The sequence below is a fragment of the Armigeres subalbatus genome, chromosome 2 (genome assembly GCF_024139115.2).
Source record: "Armigeres subalbatus isolate Guangzhou_Male chromosome 2, GZ_Asu_2, whole genome shotgun sequence".
Classification (NCBI taxonomy): Eukaryota; Metazoa; Arthropoda; class Insecta; order Diptera; family Culicidae; genus Armigeres; species Armigeres subalbatus.
In genome coordinates this window covers 77,254,504-77,280,554 of record NC_085140.1, presented here as the reverse complement: position 1 = coordinate 77,280,554, position 26,051 = coordinate 77,254,504, and the positions used below count along the sequence as shown (strand labels likewise).

The window sequence follows — 26,051 nt, the reverse complement described above, 5'->3', positions numbered from 1 at the left end:
TGTTTTAATTTTTAATAGTTAACCCTAAGGATGCCGAAAATCTTTGAAGAAGAAGGAGCCTTGCTGGAACGACGACCAAAATTGTTTATTCTACTAGAACTACCAAACTACGTGTACCAATAATTCAACTGAGTGTTATTTCAAAAAGTGTAATCTTTTAGTGCTGAGGAACAAATTGTAGTTATTCAGATTAATTTTTAATGGAAAATTCCGGAAAGAGAAATGGGTTTTCCGTCTAACAAGGACAGTGGGATCAAAGCCCACCGAAAGGGCGATTACCCTCCAATACCTTTTCCGAACTAAATCTATCACATGTTGTACATATGCATAATCGAGTTTCAGACATAGTAAGGACAGTTGTTTGACAGTCTCAGTATTGAGTCAGATGATTGAATTAACGATAAAATAAAGCCGCTAGGAGCAAAAATGCAAAAAATATATTTTTCCATACTAATCTCCATATAAATTTCAAACGCGATGCTGTAAGTGGGGAAGCAGCCAATCGAGCTGTGTATGTGTGTTATGTATGTGTCAATGCGTATATGTGTGTATGTTCGGAAATCAATAAAAAAAACTACAATGTTCACAGTAAAAAAAGGACTTTTCATTTTCAAAATCCTGTATCTCAAAATCGGAACATAGTACCTCGGGGTTTTAAGCGTTTCCAATGTAAAAATGGTCAAAGAACACGATGGTGAGGTTATTTCATGAATAAAAATATACTCATTGGGTAAAAAATGCATTTTTCACACACAAACATAAAAATTGTTTATTTGGCAACACTGCACATCAACAAATTATTTTTTTATAAATTCCTTGAAAAATCTTCTTTTGAATGGTTACCTTAGATTCATTATAGACCTCACAGTTCCAGAGATATGTACAAAACAATATGATGAGTTTCATACATTTGTCCGAAAAGGGGGATGGTCTTATTAATCGTGGGGAGGTCCAATCACCACGAAATTTTGGTTTTTGGGGTATGACCCATACATAAACAATTGGTCAAAATTTCATTCAATTCTAAGAAAGTCGATTGCACGTTTGCATTTTTTCTCGGTCACTTCATATGGAATGACCCATATAAAATAGCACAACATATTAAGATGGGTTAGTAGTAAGATTTTTCCAGTGGTTTATTTTTTTTTTGAAGACCAGATCTTCCAATTCTGCAGAATTCGTAAACACTTTTGACTAAATTTTACAAGATTTAGCACCATCACATTAAATTTAATTTGGATAATTTTTAGATTTTTAAAAACGATATTCAGATAGGAGAAATGGCAGCATAGGCAGATTTGTTCTGCTATTTCCACTACAAACAAAAAAATATAAAAATTCACGGTGACCAAAACCCCACTAAATTGTCAGAAATTTTTAAAAGACAAATTTGATCTTGAATTTGATATGAGTGTTCTTTGTACAACATTACAGAGATCTAGCTTTAAAATGTTTATGCTTCAAAATCATTCCTGGCAGTAATAGAACAGTAAACTGTTACAACAACAGTTACACAAGAAAATAACATTGATAAACATCTCATATCTGAAAGTCGCAACATTCGGTGCCTACCTGTATACTACATTCAAAACAGGCAGCATACGAGTGCGCTGCATGAGAGAAGTGCGGTCAAGAGACGCACGCGGGATGTGGAGCTAACCAGACGATGGCTAGACAGCGTGATTCTTATTAACATACTTAGCGGGCTTCTCCCAGTGGCTGCATTGCCGAACCTCCCGTCCGCCACACATTTTCGACCCTATGTTTGAGGCCCCATGTTATGTTTTCTTCTGTTTTGGTTCTGAGCGGGAGCTTCGCAGCAAGTCGTAATCAGCGTTCTTCCTTCCGTCCGCCGTCGTCGCTGCTCTGCATTCTGTCTGATGAATCGAGTGGTTTCGGCTCGTTGAAATGCAGTTCTAATGTCAAGGTCGCTCGAGTGTTTAGGGAAGAAGTGGATCACGAACGACGAGACAGAAACAGTCCACAAGATTTATTACGGGATGAATTCGGCTCACTCGGCGGCGCTCGATGCTTTCAAGTGCAATTTAGTGCGATGTGAGAGCATCAAACAGTCTGGATTCGTTCTTTGAAAACTATCGTCGCTGGGTCGCACTAATCTGATCAATGTTGCCGACGACGGCACCGTCGTCGGCCAGACGATGACAGACGAGACTACTTACGTAGGCAGTTTTCACACTTCTCGACATGCTTCCGTGGGCATAAATGTAATTCTAATAAGAGACTACCCTACTTGACATCGTTAGTTGATGAATAGTTTCCGAGCTCGTTCAGCGTCGTTAGTTGCATTGAAGTGCTTTGCTCCCATCGGTACCGCCCTGCGCCCTGCGGATACAACCCTGTGCTGTAAACCGCCACTGCAGGTTAGAGCAACGACGTACTCAACAGCCCCAGACGATAGTTTGCCTATAGTCGGAACGTGCAGAACTACCAGCCTGCGTCGCAGTTGCAGCCTCCACTACCGACGTTCCGCCATCGCCCTCAACAGCGGAAGGTTGTCCATAGGCCAACTGGACGTATTTATAGCAAACGGGGTGTTGTTGATTTTATTCTTTCGCCGTTCTTCGCAAGGTGCCCTAACGCAGTAAAAGGGGGAGGCTGCGGCCGGCCGACGAGTCAGTCTACGCTGGATTTACCGCGTAGTCGTCTAGCCACTGTCTGGGAGCAGCATCATGAATGGAATTGACGTGTGCGGAGTTGTCTGCTGATGTGTCGAATTTGAATCCGGCCGGCGGCGGCTAGCAAGTGGAACAGAATGCTATACGGCGTGGCAGGTACGCGGCGGAGGAGGACAAGTGTCTCTGTCGGCGGGGTTCGCCGAGGAATGTGGATATGTGAGAAATCTGACGGAACGAGACCAAACGGCGGGACGGGTTGAGATGGTTTTCGTTGCCGGCTGGTTGCATTCCTAGAAGGCGGTCTCCATTGGTTGCGTGGATTGTGTGATTCATGTTTTTATGATTATTTGAATTTGGTAAATTTTGGATGTTGAGTAATGAAGAGTTTTCTTATTGTGTATGTCCACTTCTGATTTAAATATCACGACTGTTTCCATCGTTCAAATAGTCGCTTTATCATTAAACGTCAGAACCTTACCCTACGTAATACTTTTGTTAGGATGACCAATTGACTGGACAAAATGTGACTGTTCCAAATTTAAAACAACTTTCTTTCGGGACTTTTGCCATATCTGATCAGGAGTTTCAAAAAAAAAAATACTCACAATGTCACTAAAGCATCCGCATTCGAATTTCTTCGTTGTCTCAAGAGATATTGACCATATCTGGTAGGATTTCCATTTCAACATATTAATAGCCTTATGCTACATTAGCTACACTTAGCTTCATTTACCGACTTTGACTGTGCTTATTTCTTAACTTTTTAACCGAGCTTCAATGAACAAAATGCTAAGTTGCTTACACGCAAAAAAAAAGCGTTCAAAAAACCCTGAGATTTTCTAGAACTCAACACTTTTTTTTCGGCAGACTCCCAGACGTCAATCATAAACCACTCCAGTAACATTTTGGTTTTATAATGGTTATAAGGTACCGTCAACTGGGGGGAAGATGATCATTGAGGTGAAGATGATCATTTGATATGTCAGTCAAAAGTGCCAATTTTTTTTATGAAACGGTAGTCAACAATATTCTCCGTTCAAGTAATGTTATCGCTAGGTAGAAATCCGAGTTTTTCGATTATAATCATGAAAATGTATTTTGTGGAAGAAAGAGAGAGATAGTCATAAATGACGCAATTTTCGTTTCAAATATTGACTTCGTAGACTTCTTTACGTAGTAAATTCAACATTCATACAAGTAACCTAGTGTAACTTCACCCCAAACCAGATTACTCAAAAAATGTGTGATAATTTAATTTATTTTAATAAATGCGAATGCATTTCAGAAAACTAAAGTTGTTGATTATTGCAACGTATAGCTGTACATGTTTTGAAAATATTTGCTCAATTTAAAATGTAAACACACATTGTTATTGCATGTTTTGTCTTAAAAATGATCATCTTCCCCCCAGTTGACGGTACTCTTGTAGAATAAATAATGGTATTCAAGAGCGTTATAAAACTAAAAATGTTACTTGGGCATTTTCTCGCGATCTTCCAGACGCGCTTTGAGATTTTCCAAACCACAATCCATTTTCCAGCACTTGGTTTTTCAGACGCGCTTTGTTGCAATACAAACCACCTTGCTTGTGATTCCTTTCAAACCATGGCCTGCAGGCTACTGGCATCTTATTGTTTAGCCCATCGCCAGATCGTAGCCAGGATGTCCCGAGCACTAATTTCCGTTCTGCGTGAAAATAAAGCTTTTATTTATGATTGCTTTCCAATTAGTCCCATTGTTTCCTATTGAAATTTTGCCGAATCGGACTATGGGGTCCCAATTTATCGCCATTACGCCCCCGTGTAAAACAAGAATTTGGTGTATAGATACATATTTCATCAAGATTTCAAATAATTTTATTGGTCGTTGTGACTTATTCATCTGGGTGCCGACTGTGAGTGTGAGATATATTAGAAAATGGGTAATCCACTTCCAGCGTGCATTGATGACAGGTATGCAAATATCATTCGTATAACTGTTCAGTTGCCAACATTGACTAGTAAATAGCAGGCCATGACTTTGCCTTTTTTCCTCGTCGGGCAACGAACGGAGTTGCGATAACACCAACGGATAGCTCGTTCGGCGGAATTGGGCCACACATTTGGCGATCCTACCAGGTTGTTCCTGGTTGGAAATTATTGTTTTGTAAGTGTCCTTTGGGCGTGATTGGGACTTTGGGCGCCGGATTGAATGACTGGCCCATCAGTTTTGGCTTTTGACGTGATAAGTGAATTGTTTTCTCATCGGTTTGACTTAATCGAGCTAAGATGTCGAAAGAACTCTGGAGTAGCGCCGAAGCAAATGATTCGTTTTCTCATCGGTTTTCACTTGTAATGTCTAAGCAATCTGGTACCTTCGATTTGTTGTTCTTATCGGGTTCGAGTTATTTGTTATCGGAATAAATTATTTGTTTTCTCATCGGTTTTCTGCTTGTGTTGTCGAAGGTGCTCTTGAAGAGTATCGGATTGTTGCAGCTTGTGATGGTAAAGGTTGTGTAGAAGATGGGCGGATTGTTCGTGTAACAGAAACGTTAATGCGGTAGACCAGCAGAACGCAACGATTCAAATTTGAGTTAGGATGTATTTAAAAATGGGAATTGAGTACGGATATTGGATTGTAAAATTAGACTTGGCTGTAATTTAAAAAAATGAATTATAATAGTTGTTCGATTTTCGGATTGGCTATCAGTCATGAATAATAGCGTTGACAATTTTATTTCATCGCCGACGTTTCGATCCAAGGATGGGATCTTCTTCAGGGCTGAAGAAGATCCCATCCCTGGATCGAAACGTCGGAGATGAAATAAAATTGTCAACGCTATTATTCATGACTGATAGCCAATCCGAAAATCAAACTACAAAATTCACAGTCGTAATCCAACCATGTAAATAGTTGTTTATGAAAATCCCAAGGTCAATGGGAAGGGGAATGCGAGGGTGAGATATATTATTTTTTTCCAAGTTCTAAGGGTGAGATATATTAAAAAATGGGTAATCCATTTCCAGCGTCCATTGATGACAGTTATGCAAATATCATTCGTATAACTGTTCGGTTGCCAACATTAACTAGTGAATAGCAGGCCATGACTGCCTATTTTCCTCGTCGGGCAACTTACGGAGTAGCACGCTCGATAAAACAGCACACCAACGGATAGCTCATTCGGCGGAATTGGGTTACACACCGACAACGGAAATTAGTAACCATTTGGAAAATCAAAAATAAAATCCAACTGTTAACGCTGGCATTGATTATTTGAGTGATTTCCACTGCTGCCTGTCGTTTGCACGGACACTTATCACGGAATCCAAATTTAATAGTACTCTCGTTTTCGAGGGCACACCACTCAATATGGAAGTAGTAACGCAGAACTGTCATTTTTAATATTTCACGCATGCTGCGACGCAGCAAAACTGAAAAAATAAGAGTGACAGTTGTGCGTTGCTTCCGTATTGAGTGGTGTCCCCTTGAAAACGCGAGTACTATTAATAGTATTAATATTAGATTTTGTGATAAGTGTCCTTAATTTCGTGAAATACGTAAATACGTAAATACGTAATACACTAACCTTTTTAACGTTTTATTTCGGTTTACAACATAACAAAAATAGGCTTATGTTTGGATCGGTAAGCGACACAACAAGATCGTGCTTATTTAACACACGCGTGACATATGTTAAATAACTATTTCCTGTCAAAAGTTTGGCCGGGGCAACCAAACACTTTCCTTTTATAGTTTTTTAAACATTTTTTTAATATGACACCCTTGGCATTCTTCTTCTTCTTCTTCTTATTGGCATTACATCCCCACACTGGGACAGAGCCGCCTCGCGGCTTAGTGTTCATCAAGCACTTCCACAGTTATTAACTGCGAGGTTTCTAAGCCAGGTTACCATGTTGGCATTCGTATATCATAAGGCTAGCACGATGATACTTTTATGCCCAGGGAAGTCGAGACAATTTCCAATCTGAAAATTGCCTAGACCGGCACCGGGAATCGAGCCCAGCTATCCTCAGCATGGTTTTGGGCCCCACGGCAATATTCGATCAAATTTTGCGGTATGCTGTTCAACGATCCGAATATTCGGTGTATCTTTAGTTGAAATGCAATGATAGTTTTTTTGGCCAAATGAAACCGGAGATCGGCAACAGAAAGGAAGTTAATGTCCCAGTTATTTCCATCCGAATAGTGACCAGAAGAGACCAGAATGCCAACTATCTGAGTGTAAAACACTCGAAGTTGATTGCAATCGTTTTCGAGCTCATTTTTGGCGTCCATTTTGCTACTTCAACCAACTTTATATCGGTTGTGTTGGCGTCCATTCAGGCGGTTTCATCCTACTTCGAGTCGCTTGAAACATACTGGAAGCTGTAGTCAGAACAAGTTCGAGCAACTCGAGGTAGCTCAGGATATGAACATTTTAACTGTTGTGAAATGAATCAAAATTATCAAAACAGAAGCCGCAAATCCGCAAAGGAAGCGTAGTTAGTTTTTTCTTGCACTGATTCCACGAAACAAAAAACAAATAATTTTTTTTACTGTTATCCTATTTTCTCTTCTCGAAGTAGCTTGACAGCTCTTTGTTGAGAAAAATTATTTAAGTTCTTTTAGTGGAATGTCGTCAACTGCATAAGAGGAGTTTAGTACTTTCCATTTAATTCCAACACGTTCTGTAATATTTGCGGATACGTATTTCGATCTCAACTGTGACGCAAGTCGAGTCAAGTGCGAGACATTGGAGACGGCCTCACAATTGAGGTCGAAATACGTTTCTGTAAAGATTGCAAAATGTGGTGGGATTAAATGGAAAATACTAAACTCGTCCTATAACAGTTTAGCTCTTTGTTGTCAAAAATTTTCGAGCAAGTTGGAACAACTTCAAGTAAGTTCGAGCTGAGTCATGAGTGTTGGAATAACAGATCGGGTGCGACAGCTCGGCGTGGACGAAAGATAGGTAGGAAGCATGCGCCGGTTAGTTATAGTTGCCCTGCTGCAGCTGATGACAGAAGAATTAGTTAGTAGCCTACCGTGGTATAGAGTAGAGGGAAATCAAGTATTTGTTGTTCTTTGTGAAGGGGTTACCTTATTTTCCAACAGGTAATGGGCCCAGAAACGGTTCCGGATCCACATCTTAGTGGGATGGATTGACCGTCGACGTTACAGCAGTGGAGTCATCAGTGGATCGGCCGCATAAGTCGCGTGGTGCAATGCTGTCATGATTGGCCACGTAAGTGGAATTCATCAGGAGGTCGGAACGTTCGGTTGATTGCTTGCTGCTCAGCAGGAGTCCAGGAGGAGCTACGAATCGCAACATGAGTTGATCTGCAGAGCATCGAGAGACGCCGTACGAGCTGCGGAGTTGGACCACTTGTACAGGCGCATGTACAAAGTTCGGAGTGAGATCCAATTGTACGAGCATTGAGCAACCAGGGATGGAATGCTCGTCAGAGTGAATCGGGAGAAGAAAAAAATGCTCACTGCTCTTGACACACGAATTTTTGCTCTTCTCTTTTGTACTTTTGTGTTTCTCTCTTTTTCGGATATTTCCGAAATATATTCATTTCTCAATGATAACTAAATGGTTTGACTCAATGAGGTGCGGAAAAAGTTGTTTCCGAAGGACGGAATTGCTGGTGGCGAATAAATTTATAATTAGTTGGCTAATCTAACGGTAGCCAGTAGGTTATTGTATTTATCGTGTTTGTTTAGGTAACAGTTCGATCACTGTCATAATGCGTGTTTAGGTCTGTTCTATTTAATAATTTTTACACGTTGAAGACATTCCCTTAAAAGAGCTTAATAATTTTCAATCAAAGTTGAAGCAGTTGAACTAATCTATTATTCAGTCAAAACGGTATACACTGGAGTCGCTTTTCATGCGATTTAATATGAGGCTTCCTTTTTGATGATTTCGAGTCTCACCCGTTTAAAACGCGTTTACACAATATTTTGAAGAAGGTCTTGGTGCAATATAATCAACGAACGGATGGACCGATTTGCAAGATTTCCTCACTAATCGGGAATTAGTTCATTTTTCCGGGAAAGTTGAGAAGTTGTCTAAATGCATCGGTTTTATGAGTTATGAAGAAGCCATCAAGCTCGAACTGAAATCGATCTAGAGTGCGACGCGTCAATCAAATAAATGACTGACAGATAAAAATAAAACCAGAGCGAGATTGGATAGGTTTGCCTAGTATCAGATAATTTTGTCAAAAATCTCCTTGCAATTCAAATTGTAATTGCTAACCAGATAAATGTAGAAATGCCTACATCAAGCTGCCTGTTGCTTGGAAGCAGTAAATAAGATGTAAAGATAGAATGGTGTTCATTTCTACCCGTTCATGGATGCTATACAGATACACTATTCTCATGCTGGTCTCATAAAATATGAATGTGTGAGGCTGTTGTGCTGGTAGCGATGGTATGACAGTAGTGTGCTTTCATTTCTCTTTACGTTCAGTTGGAAAGAATAACAAAAATAATGCTCCGCAAAGAGGCACATTGAGACAAATGGTTTCTCTCAAAGAGAGCCGCTCCTCATTTTTCCCACAACGAAGAGCATTTTTTTAATGTTTTGATCATATCCGTGATGTTTCGATGCTCATTTTTGATGAACTCATTGCTCATTGAGCTCATTGTGTGAGTAAATGCCAAGCCTGCTAGCAACGAAATTAGTCCAGGAGTTGTTTTGACGAGGAGGGGCTCAGGACGTGAGGCTCGGTGTTTGAAGGACCTACGCAACAACGGCCTCCAAAATGTTTTCGGCAGCTGTCAAGACCCTTCCCAACAGATCCTTGGATACCTGCCAAGATACGTTACACCGATCTTTCTGCATTTTAATACACTGAAGATCATCCAAAACGTTCTTGAGTTCAGGCCATCAGATCTACAATCAAGTAGAAGAGCAATGCTTGTTTCAAATCAAGCTCAGGTCATCCTCAGTTCAAAGAAATCAAATAACTTATTGGAAATTTGTCTGCGTGCCCCATATTGACATTCTAGAATGCGCGAAATGTTCTGAAGTTCGGTTGGTAGGACCTACGCAACAAACGGCCTCCAAAATGTTTTCGGCAGAAATCAAAACCCTTCCCAACAGATCCTTGGATATCTGCCAAGAAACGTTATACCGATCTTTCTGCATTTTAATACACTGAAGACCTTCCAAAACGTTCTCGAATTCAGGTCGTGGGCGGCACCTATGTCAAGAGAAAGCTCTACTAATCCCCTTTGAGAAAAGTCCAGGGTCATAAAATTTGGTCAAAAATGAAAAGGCGGAAACGGTGTCTAAACAGTGGACGCGAGACGACAAGAAAACTTTATCTATGCATGCAAAAAATGTTGCAGTTGAAATTACTATGAGGTTTATTTTAAGATAATAAGCACCGCCGATTTTCAACAGATAACAACCCCGTTTGATTTCACCATGCGCCATGATTAATTTAAATTAAATCTTCTAGTAATCGTAACAACAAGTAACAACGTAGTCTACGAAATAGTGATTTTTAACACGGATTTTTTTCCTCTGTGTGAATAAATACTTGGCAACTTGTTACGAGCAAATCGGATAATGCTAACTTCAAAAAAGTGTGTCTCACATTTTTTTTTGCACACTCACACATACATACATACATACACACATACATACATCACCTCAATTCGTCGAGCTGAGTCGATTGATATATAACACTATGGCTCTCCGAACCTTCTGCCAAAGGATTGGTTTTGGAGTGGTCCTGTAGCCTTTAAGATGTTCCAGACAGCGACGACAGCGACAATGTTTATCTTTTAACTAAAATATCTTTTGCAGCACACCGACGCAGAAATGTCGACCGTAGCGTGCTTCCAGATGACTAGTGAAGAACATTACTTTTCCTAACAAACGTATTCGAGTCTGTAGATTTTTTTCAAATTGTTAGCTATTATACGGTGATGCGGAATTCTATCAAAATCGGATTACGCATGTACATATTTGCTTCGTCGGACGCATTGTTTTGTTTTCTGCCTCATGCCACTTACTCGTCTCACTTTGATTTCATTATTCATCACAGAAACCCACTGGTCATCCTCGAAATGAGAAAAACAATAAAAACCTCTCTGATTTTCAGAAAAACTATAAAAATATTGCTACTCTAGTCGAATCATCTTGATGATAGATGTTATGTGGGATTAAAATGGCTTTGTCTCCTTTTTTCCCTGCTCCTACTGTAACTTGCGCAATGCGCATCTTTCAAATACTGAATCACCGTTGACAATTTTTATTATTTCTACGAAACATAATAATCAAGAAAAACAAGTATCATGGCATTTCGTCTATGCGCAATATTACGTATGAAATCCTAAATTAAGGAGACAATACCAATTGCTTACCATGCCTAAACACGAGCAGGTAAAATTCTATTAGATGTAAATGATATACATAGTTGAAGTATGAGCCGCTTAAAATAATTACAGGCAGCATATGTAAGTCATTAATATAATTTACACGTTCTTTAAAAGATATCAAGCAAATCCATTTTCCGATTGCTCATAACATTCGAATAGAATACTGTAGACATGTGGAACCTCATTCCCACCTACGCAAATCCTCCGCGATCCGGTTCGGGGTAAATTTAGTGCCATCACGAGTACATTATTCAACCAGACTAAGTACCCAAATTAGAACCACACTCTCAGACTTTCGGACGCGCTTTTCATGTTCTATAAGCATACATATGTACAGCACCGTGCGTCGTGACGCTATAGAGGGGCCACACAGTATGGAATCGTTCATCCGCCTTCATCAAGCTGTCGTCTAGTCTTAGTCCGCCAACACAGAAACGTGGAGCGCCCGCTGGTTGCGGTGAAAAGCTGTCTCGCGCGCATTAGATCAGCTGTGGCAAAGAAGACGGAGACCCGGTCGTCAATTACCTGAGAATGTCGTATTTTGTCAGCATTCTGTCACGTACAGAGTGATGACATGCGGCAGAATGAGATAGTGAACAAATCATCGTAGGTTCGTAGGCGTAATTAGGATGGGAAAATGAATCGACCATTCATTGTTTTCCAAGAAGAACTTGATCATTCATGGAAATTGCGAAGGTGTTAGCAATGTTACTGTTACTAGCCGAACAAAACAAGTGGAAACATTAACCCTTATAATTGACTAACTCAGCTGTTTGTACAGCTACGAAACTGTACGTGGGCTCGACTCTAGCTGCGAGTAGAAAGCATGTTCAAAAAGTGAATAGAGCGCGTGATGATGATCCTTTCCAAAAATAAACATCCAGTGAGTGGGTGTGTTTCATCCACTTTACGGAGATAGAACACCATATGATTCCAATCGCGTCAGCGTCGGACACGGATGACTCAGCTTTTATCTACTTGAAATGCATATTTTGACAATCCGCCTAACGACCCCTCTTCTCGTGTTTTCTTTTTTCTTGCAGCATCGAGAAGCACATCATAGGCAACATCCGACACAACATCGAGTCCAACCTGATGCGCAACGACAGTTTCGGCCACGTCGGAGCAACCCACGAAATGGCGTTTTCCGCGGTCTGTGACCTGCCCAAGCATACCAACCAGAGCTTCTGGGACGACCAGTCCACATGGAACCTATTCTTTCGTTTTCCTCACAGCAAGCTGTACAATTCTGTTAGCTCGGCTATGTTGAGGTACGTTGCTTCGCAATTGAGTTAAATTTGATTTGGATCGCAATTTCGTAATCTAATGCGTTTGCTTCTCAGGTTGTACATGAACGGCGCCGACAATTCGACCGAATCGTGGAACCGTCGCGACTCCGACAACTGCAAGAACCCCGCCGAGGAAATGATTCGTGTTACCGTTTCCGTGTACTGGCGCAAGAGGAGTAAGTGAGGCAGGGGTGGAAATTGGATCCCTTGGTGGAACTTGATCTAATGAGAGCTTCGATTTAAATTTATATTTCTGTACAGACAACACGTTGACCGAGCGCAAGAAACGTATGTGCAGTAGCATTACCATTACTCGCAACTTCCGCGGCTGGATCACCTTGGATACGCTTCTGGCGGTCAAACTGTGGGACAAACCGTACCGCAATTTGGGCATTGCTATCGACGTTCAGGACCAGGATGACAACCCGCTACCAGCGGCTCAGTTCTTCCAGGCAACCGATTGCTCCGAGGCAAGTAAAGCAAACGGTAAGTGTGTGAGCTTTGTGCTTTTCATCCATTTTTATAACTCTCTTACTTCCTCCCTATTCGACAAACGATACGTACAGCAAATGCTCGGGCATAGATAATGGGTTTAAGTTACGAAACTCTCCCACATTCCTCAGTAATCCACGTGACCGAACCGGGACGTCCGGGTTCGGGGGTTCTTCCGCAAACGATAAGGTGAAACTAGAACTGGGTGGCAACTCGAGTGTCGCGGAAACGGCAGTCAAGACTCCAGCGCGGGTCAGATAGCGTGGAGATCGGCCTTGAGTTGCTGCTAATAGGCACCGACACTGCGCGACGCGTAAACACATTCCTAAACTTCACCGTTTCCCACGTTTGTTTATCGCACTCGCTAATGGAACAAGCGTTCTATACCTGGAACTTCTACCGAGCCAGGAGACGAACGAAAGCCGAGGGGTGTTGAATATCCGATGAGACAGCTCAATTCGTATTTCTGTACATTTCGGTAAAAACTTGGACACACCACGAAGGGAGATGTTTACCGAACCATTCCGTAGTTTTGGAACGAGAAGTGATCACTTCGATGGGCTTTGGACACCGGAACGGTGACCTTCTTCGCGATCACAGTTTTGTTTTATTTTCTTCGCAACCTGCTCCGTAGACCAAACGTCTCGCTGTGAAACGGCAACAAACGTCTATCGTACAGGTACGGTGTAGTACGTTGGCATAGTCCTATCTACAGTACCGTCAACCGTCGTCGTCGTCGTCGTTGTCGTAGCTTCGTCGGCGCACTCTGCTGTGCGTTGCAGTTTCATAACGATCGATGTCTTCTTACTCTTCGTTCCGTGCTTTTCCGGTTCGATTGTCGTCCGCCATGCGCAATTTGTGCTCGCCGGTGCAGGAAACGATATTTTCGACTTTGTTTACGCTACCGGTGTGGAATTTTCATTCACATTATAATCATGCGTTTTCGGCCATCATCAGGAGCACCCGGAGAAGCCGAATGAGGGTTTTTTTTTTCCTTCGGTAGATGGTTTTGACTGCACTTGGAAACTGCTGACCCCAGTTGCGAACAACGGAGGATCGGTGTACGATATTTTTCGTTGCCCTCGCGGCGCTTGTTTGTGGTGAGATGTTTAAGCGTTATTGGATGCAGTTAATGAATTAGGGAAACTGTTTCGGATAATCTCTAATCAATGTCAAATATCAAACACGAAACACGAAGAACATTTTTTAAATTCTAAGATAAATTATTTTAAATATCTATAGCAAATTCGACTTAATTTCTACAAAAAATCAAACAAATTTCAACTGGAACATGTTTTTAATTTCAACTCAACAATTAACCGAAGGATGAATGATGTATTCTTCGGGATTTCCACTGATTTTTTTTCGGATTTTCATGAAACTTCTTCGAACTTTCCACGCGAAATTCCTTGGATGTTCCATAAAAAATATTCAAATTTTCCACGACGAATTCTTCAGGAATTTCAAAGGAAAATTCTTCGGATTATCCAGGGAAAATTCAACGAAATTTCTAATGGGAAATTTTTTGAATTTTCCACAGGGTTTTTCACGGAAACTTCTCCTAATATTCGTAGGGAAATTCTTTGAATTTTCTTTAAAAATAAAATTCTTCAGATTTTCCAAGGAAAATTCTTCGGATGTTCCAAGAATTTTTTTTCGGATTTTCCAAGTAACACTCTTTGGATTTCCAAGGTAAGTTTTTCGAATTTGCCAAGGGAAGCTCTTCGGATTTTCCAAATAACGTTCTTCGGATTTTTCTAAGAAAATTCTTCGGAATTTCCAAAAAAAAATTCTTCGGATTTTCCAAGGAAAATTCTTCGGATTTTCCAAAGAAAATTCTTCGGATTTTCCAAAGAAAATTCTTCGGATTTTCCAAGGAAAATTCTTCGGCTTTTCCACGGAGAATTCTTCGGATTTTCCGAGGGAAATTCTTCGAAATTTCCAAGGTAAACTCTTCGGATTTTCCAAGGGAAATTCTTCGGATTTTCCAAGGGAAATTCTTCGGAATTTCCAAGGAAAATTCTTCGGAATTCCCAAGAGAAACTCTTCGGAATTTCCAAAGGAAATTCCTCGGATTTGTACATTCAAAGTTAATTGCCTATATGCCGGGTATTAAGCCACCCGGAGTGGAAATTAATTACTATGTCTGAAACTTGATTATGCATATGTACAACATGTGATAGATTTAGTTCGGAAAAGGTATTGAGGGTAACCGCCCTTCGGTGGGGTTTGATCCCACGACCCCAGTTCGCATGACAGGTGCTTTCCTACTAAGCTACGAAGGACCTCCGTCGTCCACTGCAGCTTAGCGGGTACTGATGAAACCAAATTCCCAGCACCAGGTACCAGCCGATCTCTCGCAATACATTTTCAGAACTAACTCTCTCAAATGTATTTTTGTACACATCATGTCAACCAAGTAGGATGAGTATTTAATATTGTCCGGCTCCTACACACTTGCTTCATCAGCAACGGCGCTCAATGAAGTAGGGTTGTGTGAGGTTGTGCCAGTTTGGTCGTCAGATCCCAACACGACCACACAAGCGAAGAGAGATCGCCACTCGAGATCAGTACATTCAAAGTTAATTGCCTATATGCCGGGTATTAAGCCACCCGGAGTGGAAATTAATTACTATGTCTGAAACTTGATTATGCATATGTACAACATGTGATAGATTTAGTTCGGAAAAGGTATTGGAGGGTAACCGCCCCTTCGGTGGGGTTTGATCCCACGACCCCAGTTCGCATGACAGGTGCTTTCCCTACTAAGCTACGAAGGACCTCCGTCGTCCACCGCAGCTTAGCGGGTACTGATGAAACCAAATTCCCAGCACCAGGTACCAGCCGATCTCTCGCAATACATTTTCAGAACTAACTCTCTCAAATGTATTTTTGTACACATCATGTCAACCAAGTAGGATGAGTATTTAATATTGTCCGGATTTTCAAAGGAAAATTCTTCAGATTTTTCAAGGAAAATTCTTCGGATTTTCCAAGGAAAATTCTTCGGATTTTCCAAGGAAAATTCTTCGGATTTTCCAAGGAAAATTCTTCGGATTTTCCAAGGAAAACTCTTCGGATTTTCCAAGGAAAACTCTTCGGATTTTCCAAGGAAAATTCTTCGGATTTTCCAAGGAAAATTCTTCGGAATTTCCAAGGAAAACTATTCGGATTTTCCAAGGTATATTCTTCGGACTTTCCGAAGAAAAATCTTCGAATTTTGCAACGAAACTTCATCCGATTTTTCGAGGAAAACTCTTCGGATTTTCCAAGAAAGATCTTCGAATTTTCCAAGGAAAGCTCTTCGGATTTTTCAATTAACACTCTTCGGATCTTCCTAGGAAATTTTTTCGGAATTTCCAAGGAAAAGTCTTCGGATTTTCCAAGGAAAATTCTTCGGATTTCCGAAGGAAAATTCTTCGGATTTTCGAAGGAAAATTCTTCGGCTTTTCCAAGGAGAATTCTTCGGATTTTCCAAGGAAAATTCTTCGGATTTTCCAAGGAAAATTCTTCGGATTTTCCAAGGAAAATTCTTTGGATTTTCCAAGGAAAATTCTTTGGATTTTCCAAGGAAAATTCTTTGGACTTTCCAAGGAAAGTTCTTCAGATTTTCCAAGGAAAATTCTTCGGATTTTCCAAGGAAAATTTTTCGGATTTTCCAAGGAAAATTTTCCGGTTTTTACAAGGAAAACTCTTTGGATATTCTAAGGAAAATTCTTCAGATTTTCCAAGGAAAATTCTTCGGATTTTCCAAGGAAGTTTTTTGGATTTTCCAAGGAAAATTCTTCGGATTTTCCAAGGAAAATTCTTCGGATTTTCCAATGAAAATTCTTCGGATTTTCCAAGGAAAATTCTTCGGATTTTCCAAGGAAAATTCTTCGGATTTTCCAAGGAAAATTCTTCGGATTTTCCAAGGAAAATTCTTCGGATTTTCCAAGGAAAATTCTTCGGATTTTCCAAGGAAAATTCTTCGGATTTTCCAAGGAAAATTCTTCGGATTTTCCAAGGAAAATTCTTCGGATTTTCCAAGGAAAATTCTTCGGATTTTCCAAGGAAAATTCATCGAATTTTCCAAAGAAAATTTTCCGAATTTTCCAAGGAAAATTCTTTGGATTTTCCAAGGAAAATCTTCAGATTTTCCAAGGAAAATTCTTCGGATTTTCCAAGGAAAATTCTTCGGATTTTCCAAGGAAAATTCTTCGGATTTTCCAAGGAAAATTCTTCGGATTTTCCAAGGAAAATTCTTCGGATTTTCCAAGGAAAATTCTTCGGATTTTCCAAGGAAAATTCTTCGGATTTTCCAAGGAAAATTCTTCGGATTTTCCAAGGAAAATTCTTCGGATTTTCCAAGGAAAATTCTTCGGATTTTCCAAGGAAAATTCATCGGATTTTCCAAAGAAAATTCTTCGGATTTTCCAAGGAAAATTCTTCGGATTTTCCAAGGAAAAATGTTCAAATTTTCCAAGGAAAATTCTTCGGATTTTCCAAGGAAAATTCTTCGGATTTTCCAAGGAAAATTCTTCGGATTTTCCAAGGAAAATTCTTCGGATATTCCAAGGAAAATTCTTCAGATTTTCCAAGGAAAATTCTTCGGATTTTCCAAGGAAAATTCTTCAGATTTTCCAAGGAAAATTCTTCGGATTTTCCAAGGAAAATTCTTCGGATTTTCCAAGGAAAACTCTTCGGATTTTCCAAGGAAAACTCTTCGGATTTTCCAAGGAAAACTCTTTGGATTTTCCAAGGAAAACTCCTCGGATTTTCCAAGGAAATTTCTTCGGATTTTCCATGGAAAATTCTTCGGATTTCCAAAGGAAAATTCTTCGGATTTTCCAAGGAAAATTCTTCGGATTTTCCAAGGAAAATTCTTCGGATTTTCCAAGGAAAATTCTTCGGATTTTCCAAGGAAAATTCTTCGGATTTTCCAAGGAAAATTCTTCGGATTTTCCAAGGAAAATTCATCAAATTTTCCAAAGAAAACTTTCCGAATTTTCCAAGGAAAATTCTTTGGATTTTCCAAGGAAAAATCTTCAGATTTTCCAAGGAAAATTCTTCGGATTTTCCAAGCAAAATTCTTCGGATTTTCCAAGGAAAATTCTTCGGATTTTCCAAGGAAAATTCTTCGAATTTTCCAAGGAAAATTCTTCGGATTTTCCAAGGAAAATTCTTCGGATTTTCCAAGAAAAATTCTTCGGATTTTCCAAAGAAAATTCTTCGGATTTTCAAAAAAAAAATTTTTCGGAATTTACAAGAAAAATTCTTCGGATTTTCCAAGGAAAATTCTTTGGATTTTCCCAGGAAAATTCTTTGGATTTTCCAAGGAAAATTCTTTGGATTTTCCAAGGAAAATTCTTCGGATTTTCCAAGGAAAATTCTTCGGATTTTCCAAGGAAAATTCTTCGGATTTTCCAAGGAAAAATCTTCGGATTTTCCAAGTTTTCGTGATTAAAAATTGAGAACTGACAAAACAAGTTGAAATTTTTTTTGGGATGTACTAGATCATCCAAACTATTCGTGAGTCTGGAACTTGCGATCTGCAGTTACCATGTGAGCTTTTTTCGTCACTCTAAGCTTGGATGTGATATTTAACCATATCCATGATTAATCATATCCATGATATATAAAGATCAAAAGACATGGTCAGATGGTTTTGGTATATCCTGGGTCATCGAAACTTACCTTAAGTTCAGAACTTGTTATCTACGGCAACGAAACTAGCTGTTTGCGGTACTAAAATCATGGATGTGTATTTAACCATGTCCATGATATATTCCCAAAGATCAAGAGACATGGTCAGATGGCTATCGGGTCATCCAAATTGTCCTTGAGTTCAGAACTTGTGATATACAGCCACGACACTAGCTTTTCTCGTCATTAGAAACTTGGATATGTATTCAAGCATGTCCATAACATATTCCAGAAGGCCAGGAGACTTGGAAAGTTGGTTTTGGGACATTCTGTGTTATCCAAATATTTCTTGAGTTCAGAACTTGCGATCTACAGCCACCAATCTAGCTTTTTTCGTCGCTTTAAACTTGGATATGTGTTTAACCATATCCATAATACATTCCTGAAGATCAAGGGGCATGTTTAGATGGTCTTGGGATATCCTGGGTCATCAAAACCGTCTTTGAGTTGAGAATTTGAGATCTACAGGCACAGCTTCTAAGCAGATGTAGATCTCAAGTCCCGAGCTCAAGGACAGTTTGGACTGTCCACAATATCTCAAAACTATCTCACGATGTCCGTTGACCTCCTGGGAAGTATGATGGATATAATGGAATTCATATTGAAGCTTTGAGTACAAAAAGGAGCTTCTAAGCAGCAGTAGATCTCAATTCACGAAGTAAAGGACAGTATGGATTGCCTAGAATATCTCTTAACTATCTTACCATATTCTTTGACATCTCGGGAAGTGTGGTGGTGGATATAATTGAACGGATATTGAAGTTTTGAGTACCGGAAAGAGCTTCTAAGCAGCTGTAGATCTCATGTCCCAAACTCAGGAACAGTTTGGATTGCGCCGAATTTCTCAAAACTATCTTACCATATCCGTTGACCTCCCGGGAGGAGTAATTGATATAATTGAATGGATATTGAAGTTTTGAGTACCGAAAAGAGTTTTTAAGCAGATGTAGATCTCAAGTCCCGAACTCAAAGACAGTGTGGACTGTCCAAAATATCTCAAAACTATCTTACGATGTCCGTTGACCTCCCGGGAAGTATGATGGATATAATGGAATTCATATTGAAACTTTAAGTACCAAAAAGAGCTTCCAAGCAGCTATAGATCTCAAGTCCCAACCTCAAGAATAGTTTGGATTGCCCAGAATATATCAAAACTATCTTACCATATCCGTTGAGCTCCTGGGAGGAGTAATTGATATAATTGAACGGATGTCCCGAGCTCATGGACAGTTTGGATTTTCCAGAATATCTCAAAACTATCTTATCATATCCGTTGACCTCCCTGGAGGTGTAATGGATATAATTGAATGCACATCGAATCCTTCAGTACTGAAAATTGATTTTCTCGCAGCTGTAGATTTCAAGTCCTGAGCTCAAGGAATGTTTGGATGGTCGTAATTTTGTAATCCATTCAAGTCTGTAATTCAAGCAAATTCATTTCAAATGAAATTGTATTCCATATTTCGATGGAATTATTCAAATTCCTTCTTTTGACTAATGTATTTCCAAAGAAAAAAAAATCGCTCTATAAACAAGTCTAGCTTTGTCCGAAGGATCCTCAAAGGTAAAACCGCCGCAAATTCCAACATCATGTTCATAATTTCCCATTTTAATTTGCTCAGCTCGATGTGTGATTTACGTTATCTGCATAGCACCGCACCAAATAACGCTCCAACTAGTAGGTAACATTGTGTAGTGTGCTGATTGTTTTCGTAATCTTCTTTTATGATTGTTTGTTTATTGAACTAACCAACCGAATTTAGTTCTCTGCTTGTGTATGCGCCAATTGGAAGCCACACTCGGCAGATAGATCCGATTTGCGCAAACGCTTGAAACTTCACCGCTAATTATTAAAAGCTGCCTCGTTTAAAAATGACCGTTTTATTGCTCGTTTGTTGTGCTTAATTAATTGTACCTTCCAGTGCATCACCTTCCAGCCCGTCACTAATCTTTCACTCGTCCGCCCATTTTCATTCCAGCAACAGCAGCCGTACTTCCATGGAACTTTTTCCGAAACTCACTCTCATGGTCCTCTGATGAAATGGACGATGTGCCACAGTAAGCATCTCACGACCCCAACCACCTTTTTCGACCCCGGGTACTAACCTTCTCCAATTTTCTTCCACAGCGTCCCACGCATAGACGTCATGCTGCACAAGACGATCTCGCAGCATCCGCACTTCTTCAGCGCGCACCACAACCGCCCTCACATATTCCGCCAGCATCCACAGCACCAGCAGCAGCAGAAGTTTCACTACGGAGGCAACGTGCGCTACCGGCTGGAGAACGGATCCGGAGCAACGGCTTCGTCGTCAACGTCCGCCTTCGGTAACTCGTACGAAATGGACGAAACGGTCGAGATCAAGCAGCACCAGCCGTCGGTTCACGCGCACCACTCGTTGACCAAACCGCACAAGAAACGGCACCTGAACCACCAGCAGCAGCACCTGTCGCACCTGGTGAGGCCGTCGTCCCTGGATGCCGAAGAGTCTGCGGAAAGTGAGGAATACTATTCGGTGTCGGCATCTCTCGAGGAGCGGAAACTCTGATTCGGCGGCGGTGGAGGCGGAGCTTAGACGGAGCGAAACGTGAGTTGTGTAATGCCATGACGCAGTGTAGTGTTGGGTGGTGCGGTTCTCCAAGTAGTATTAGGAACTAGCTTTAGGGAGTTTGATTTTCATGTTCTCTTTTTTGTTGAAGTTTAATTTTTTTTGTGGTTGAGTTGAAATCAGGTGCAGTGAAATGAGTGATTGAGTAGAATGTAACTCCATGAGTACAGGATTTCTGTTAGATTACGCTAAGTAACAAATAGCTTGTAAATTTTGTAAATTTCATGCGAATTCCTTAAGTTCCTTTATGTTGATTATTTTATTATTATGAAGAGTCCTGAGCCATAGCTCACAGGATGCCACGTCAAATCTGGAATTACTTAAAATTATTTGAATTTGGATTTTTCTTTATTTTTGTTGGAAAGACTTTCAGCCCGAGGCTGTCATGTCTCTAGTTACTGTTTGGAATTCTATGCATAGGTCTGTCGAACTTGTTCCAAGCAGTTGTTAAACTCTATTTAGAAATATTGATTACTTAAACAACTTCACATTTTACAGAGTTTGAATGATGAAGCCATATTAGAAATTCATAAATATATTTCGGAATTTTTAACTTACATTCGGGAATCCATATTCCGCTCTAGATTTCGCAGAACCTGACTCCGTAATTCGTCGAGTCTTATTCATGTATTCGTAGAATTTAATTCTGGAATTCGAAAAAATCAGTTTCAGAATTCCATTCCAAATTTGTTGAGCTTCAATCTGTACTTTCTTGAGTTCTTTTCCAAAATAAATTTCACCGTCGGTGAAATTCTATTCCAATATACATGGAATTCGATTCGCAAATGTTCCGAAATATTTCCAACCAAAACTCTAAGAGCTCCCTTCTACGAATTACTGAGAAATCTTGATATTGGTTCTTATGATTCCTTTCCAGATTTGACGTTTCCATCCAATTTTTTTTTCTGCAGCTTCTACGATTCTAATGTACCGATAAGAACTTTGAACCAGTGATTTCTCGTATAACTTTTCAGCGGAACAAACATAAGAATCAGATCTTTTTTCGTAAACGCTCTTTTCGAACGATTTATGCTTCACGTACTCATGCGAAATTATAATAGCATCCATTGTAATTTCTCAACAAGAAAGCGTTCTGATTAACAGATCGATCCAGCAAAAATGCTAAAATACGAGAAATGTCGATCGATTCTGAGTGTATTCTATGTACTTAAGTGGAAATCTTGAGCGATTATTGATGCGCAGAAATAGCACAAAGCGATCTGAACAATGTCGAAAAACGAACACGCTTAGATATCTCTTCTTTTAGCTTTAAGTCTTGTAGTATGTGGTATTCTTTAGGTATGCAGAACTGTAAGTTCCGTTTTCTTATTGGGATACGATAGCATTTATTTATGAAAAGTTAGTCTAAGCTTCCACAACTAACTCATTAAGGTTATAAATATAACGCGCACCGTACGAGCTTTAAATGATTCTTAGTTGGTAAGGTCTTTGACGCAGAGCAGAACTCCGTCTTGATTTGTATATATAGCTGAGGAAAAGATAAAAATTGATGCATTCATACGAATATAGCTCTTAGGTTACACCTTAGTTACAGTAATTTATTTATTTCCTGCTGCATTTGTGAACCCTGGGTGCGGGTTTTCTGATTTGTACATATTCGATGTGTAAGCGCAATTTCTCGAATCATGTTAGTCCTATAGAGATGAATACTTAGTGTTAGGGTGTACATGGCTCTAGAGATAGTAACATACCAAGTAGGAATGGTTGTTCTGGGCAGCCCAGACGTGACACCTATCGAGTATAAATGTTAATTCCTGAATGAGCGTTTTTCAAAACGATCCGGCTGCTGTGTCTATCTATGTAGGTTCAAGCATGACAAAAATAAAATTTAAAAACAGAAACTGTGCATTGTACTTAATTAATATCACATATGCATACACCCTTGTCTGGATTGAACAGATTAATGCGTAATAGCCTTTTTAATATAAGAAATCTGAAGTAACAACAAGTAAACGGAAGCTTTATTTAGAAACGTCAGGGTCAAAAATCTCAACAAAAGAAGAAGACAGTTGAATTTGAAACAAGTTTTCAAAATACTATAATTTCTAAAACACACATGTTTTAAAAATTCTAATACTTTCAAATTGAGAAACGTTTAATCTATAATTTTTTTCAATCATTTACTCATAACCATAGGTCATGAACACCTCTAAAGGACATGAGAAAGTTTTGGCTGCTAAGACTAACAAAAATAATTTTAAAAAAATTTAAAACAAGAATTGCTTCAGTTGATGGGAAAAACTCGAAACCCAACTACTACGGTGGACCTGCATTGTTCAGAATGGCAAACAATAACCCAGTGAAAATGGGCCTCTACAGTGAATCAACGGTAAGTAAGGCGAGGTGCGCCATCTTTTAAGACTGCTTTAAAGGCGAGTCTTCCCGCGGGAGTAAAGGGCTCTTCGCATGTAGGGTGACCATCCCTAGTAACATTTTAGTTTTATACTAGTTTTATAACACTCTTGTAGTGTAAATAACAATCTTCAGGTGCGTCATAAAACTTAAAATGTTACTTGGGATATGGTATCCTCAAGAAGAACGTGTCCTCCTTTTTCATTAAAAACCAGATGTCCTCCTTTTGCGCTAAAACTTCCTCCTTTTTTGGAAATTTTGGAAAAACAGCTGAATGAATAACTTTTGCTGAAAAAAATCTAGACTAACAAACAATAATACAACAGAAGTCCATTCTGTAACAAAACGTTGCACATATTTGATTTTCTGTTTTTAAATATGAAATATTTTCCGTTTACTTTTGGAATAAAATAATGTAATAATGATGCAGAGGGTTCGACTGATGTTGGTGTATCGTCGGGAAAAATCTAAAACATTCGTTTTGATTATCCAAGACTGCAACGCCGTTAGAAGAAACTCCAATAAAATAATGTAAATATAGAAAACAAAATGCGTGAGTTACAGTAATACAGGAGTAAAAATGGAGTATGGAGTATGCTTCTCAAAATGTTCTACGAGTAAACACCCATCAAATTGCCTTTTAAATGCATTGCACTGTATGCTTCTTGAATGTATGAGGCAAAGAGTAGCAACCTTGCCCTACCTTGACAGAAATACCTAAAACTAATCTGAACATTTTTGAGTTTAGTCTAAACTGTTTAGAGTCCAAATCTAAATAGTTCAGAATTTGTTCAATTGAGAACTTTGTGGTCATACAGTTAACGGTATCATTCTAACTCACATGCTTTAAATTGTGATTCTCAATGGCATTCAAGAAAAGTAAATTGCTGGACAACTAAGTATCTTCCAAACTTAGACGTACATGTTCATGATAGAATTAGAGGCGAAAGTATAGTATTTGGTCCTTATAGAACCTAATGTTCTGTCAGTTGTCTATTTTTGAAATAAACTATTCAGAATTGTAAACAATGATTCTTGTTAGAGTTCTGTGGAATATCGCTGAAAATGAGAGCATAATAATATTCAACATCTGTTCGCAAAAAACTGTAAAATTATTGAAGCTAAGATCTCACCATTAAAAATATGTTGCTGGTAGTTTATAATTAGAAAGTGCTTTATGTGGACTATAATGATAGTCGAAAACGTTCCATCTGGACTTAATAAAGTAATCTGTTATGTTAATAAAATAGAAGAAGATGTTGTTTTTGCATCGATTTACAAAAACTTCTTCTAATAGACTTAAGAGGGCACAAATTTAACAAATATAATATTCTTAATCATATAAAAAACTTATCATCGATCGATGTTTTTAATGACCTCCATTTTCAACCAAATGTTTTCCTTTTTCGCTCAATTTGGGTGAATTGTCTTCCTTTGGAGAAAAATCATATGGTCACCCTATTCGCATGACACCTTCTAGCGCAATATTTGCAAAATTGAACAGCATGCTCGAAAGTTCCTATTGTTCTTGAGCTGTTGAATAGCAAACTTCCATCGTCATTCACTTCCTCGAAGTGCTGAACTCAAATTTCGAACACCTCACGTGATCGTCCCTCCACCATTTTTATGCATATGACGGCTAGCATCACGAAACCTCTAGAACTTGCGTGTTTCTTGCTAATGGAACAGCTGTTCCTGAATCTCCTCATCGAAGCCAATCATTCCGTCACCTGCTTTCCATATATCCTAAGTTGCTCTCTGACGCGTAACTTTCGGCAACGCTGCCTAGTTTCTTTTCAATGCTGTGGTTTTCGACGATTATTCTCTCGATGATATTCTCTCCGTTTGCTCTCGACGATTATTCTTTGCTTGGATTTTGTAAGAGGCAGGCTTGTAGGTCCTGACACCAACTCCCTATACTTTCGGAGAACACAGTTTGGCTTAGATTCCCTTGCTAGCAATTGGAAGATGATCAGGGGAACAGACGCTGTCGTGACCCTTACTCCTAGGAGAACATATGGTCTATCAGATTTGCACCTCCAAAGAGAAGAAACTTTCTTCTCTCGTAGCATACGAAGGAATTTCACAACGGGGTTTGTTACACGATCTAACCATTCTGGGTACTTAACAACTGTGCAAAATTTGGGTCCGATGGATTGCTTCCTCGCATTCCGCATCGCGTTTGAAGTTTGTTTGGAAATTAGTATGGATGAACGAATATTTTTGCATTTTTACTTCTAGAGCAGCGGTTCTCAACCTGGGGTACATGTACCCCTGGGGGTACCTTCGCTGGCCCTAAGGGGTACCTCGGACAAAACTGCATAATGGCGGACGTATTACAATTCCAATCAGACCTTAATGATAAAATTTTGGTAATTGTGTATTTTTTTTTATTTCATAACTTTGTCTTGTACATAATATGCATGGCGATCAATAAATCAAAGCCTATTGAACCCCACCCTCCTCAATCTAAAAGTTCCGAAGCCTCCGTTTCAGAGGCATGAAGTTTTTTTCAGAAAAGTTCGCTATTTCGTTGCAAGAGGATTAGAAGCATCCTTCTGCATTTCTCGGAAGCCTTCTTCAGAGCT

At 39.5% G+C, this 26,051-nt stretch overlaps 1 protein-coding gene across 1 annotated transcript in view; it reads left to right on the top strand.

Moving 5' to 3' along the window:
• LOC134214578 (protein anachronism) overlaps positions 1-21,333 on the top strand; it is a 39,149-nt gene extending 17,816 nt beyond the window's left edge. Inside the window, exons 2-6 of the mRNA XM_062693920.1 lie at positions 12,059-12,286; positions 12,359-12,480; positions 12,566-12,790; positions 20,461-20,539; positions 20,610-21,333. Coding sequence (XP_062549904.1) covers positions 12,059-12,286; positions 12,359-12,480; positions 12,566-12,790; positions 20,461-20,539; positions 20,610-21,030 — 1,075 coding nt within the window. The 3' untranslated portion in view covers positions 21,031-21,333. The remainder of the gene's footprint in view (positions 1-12,058; positions 12,287-12,358; positions 12,481-12,565; positions 12,791-20,460; positions 20,540-20,609) is intronic.
• The last annotated feature ends 4,718 nt before the right edge of the window (positions 21,334-26,051 follow it).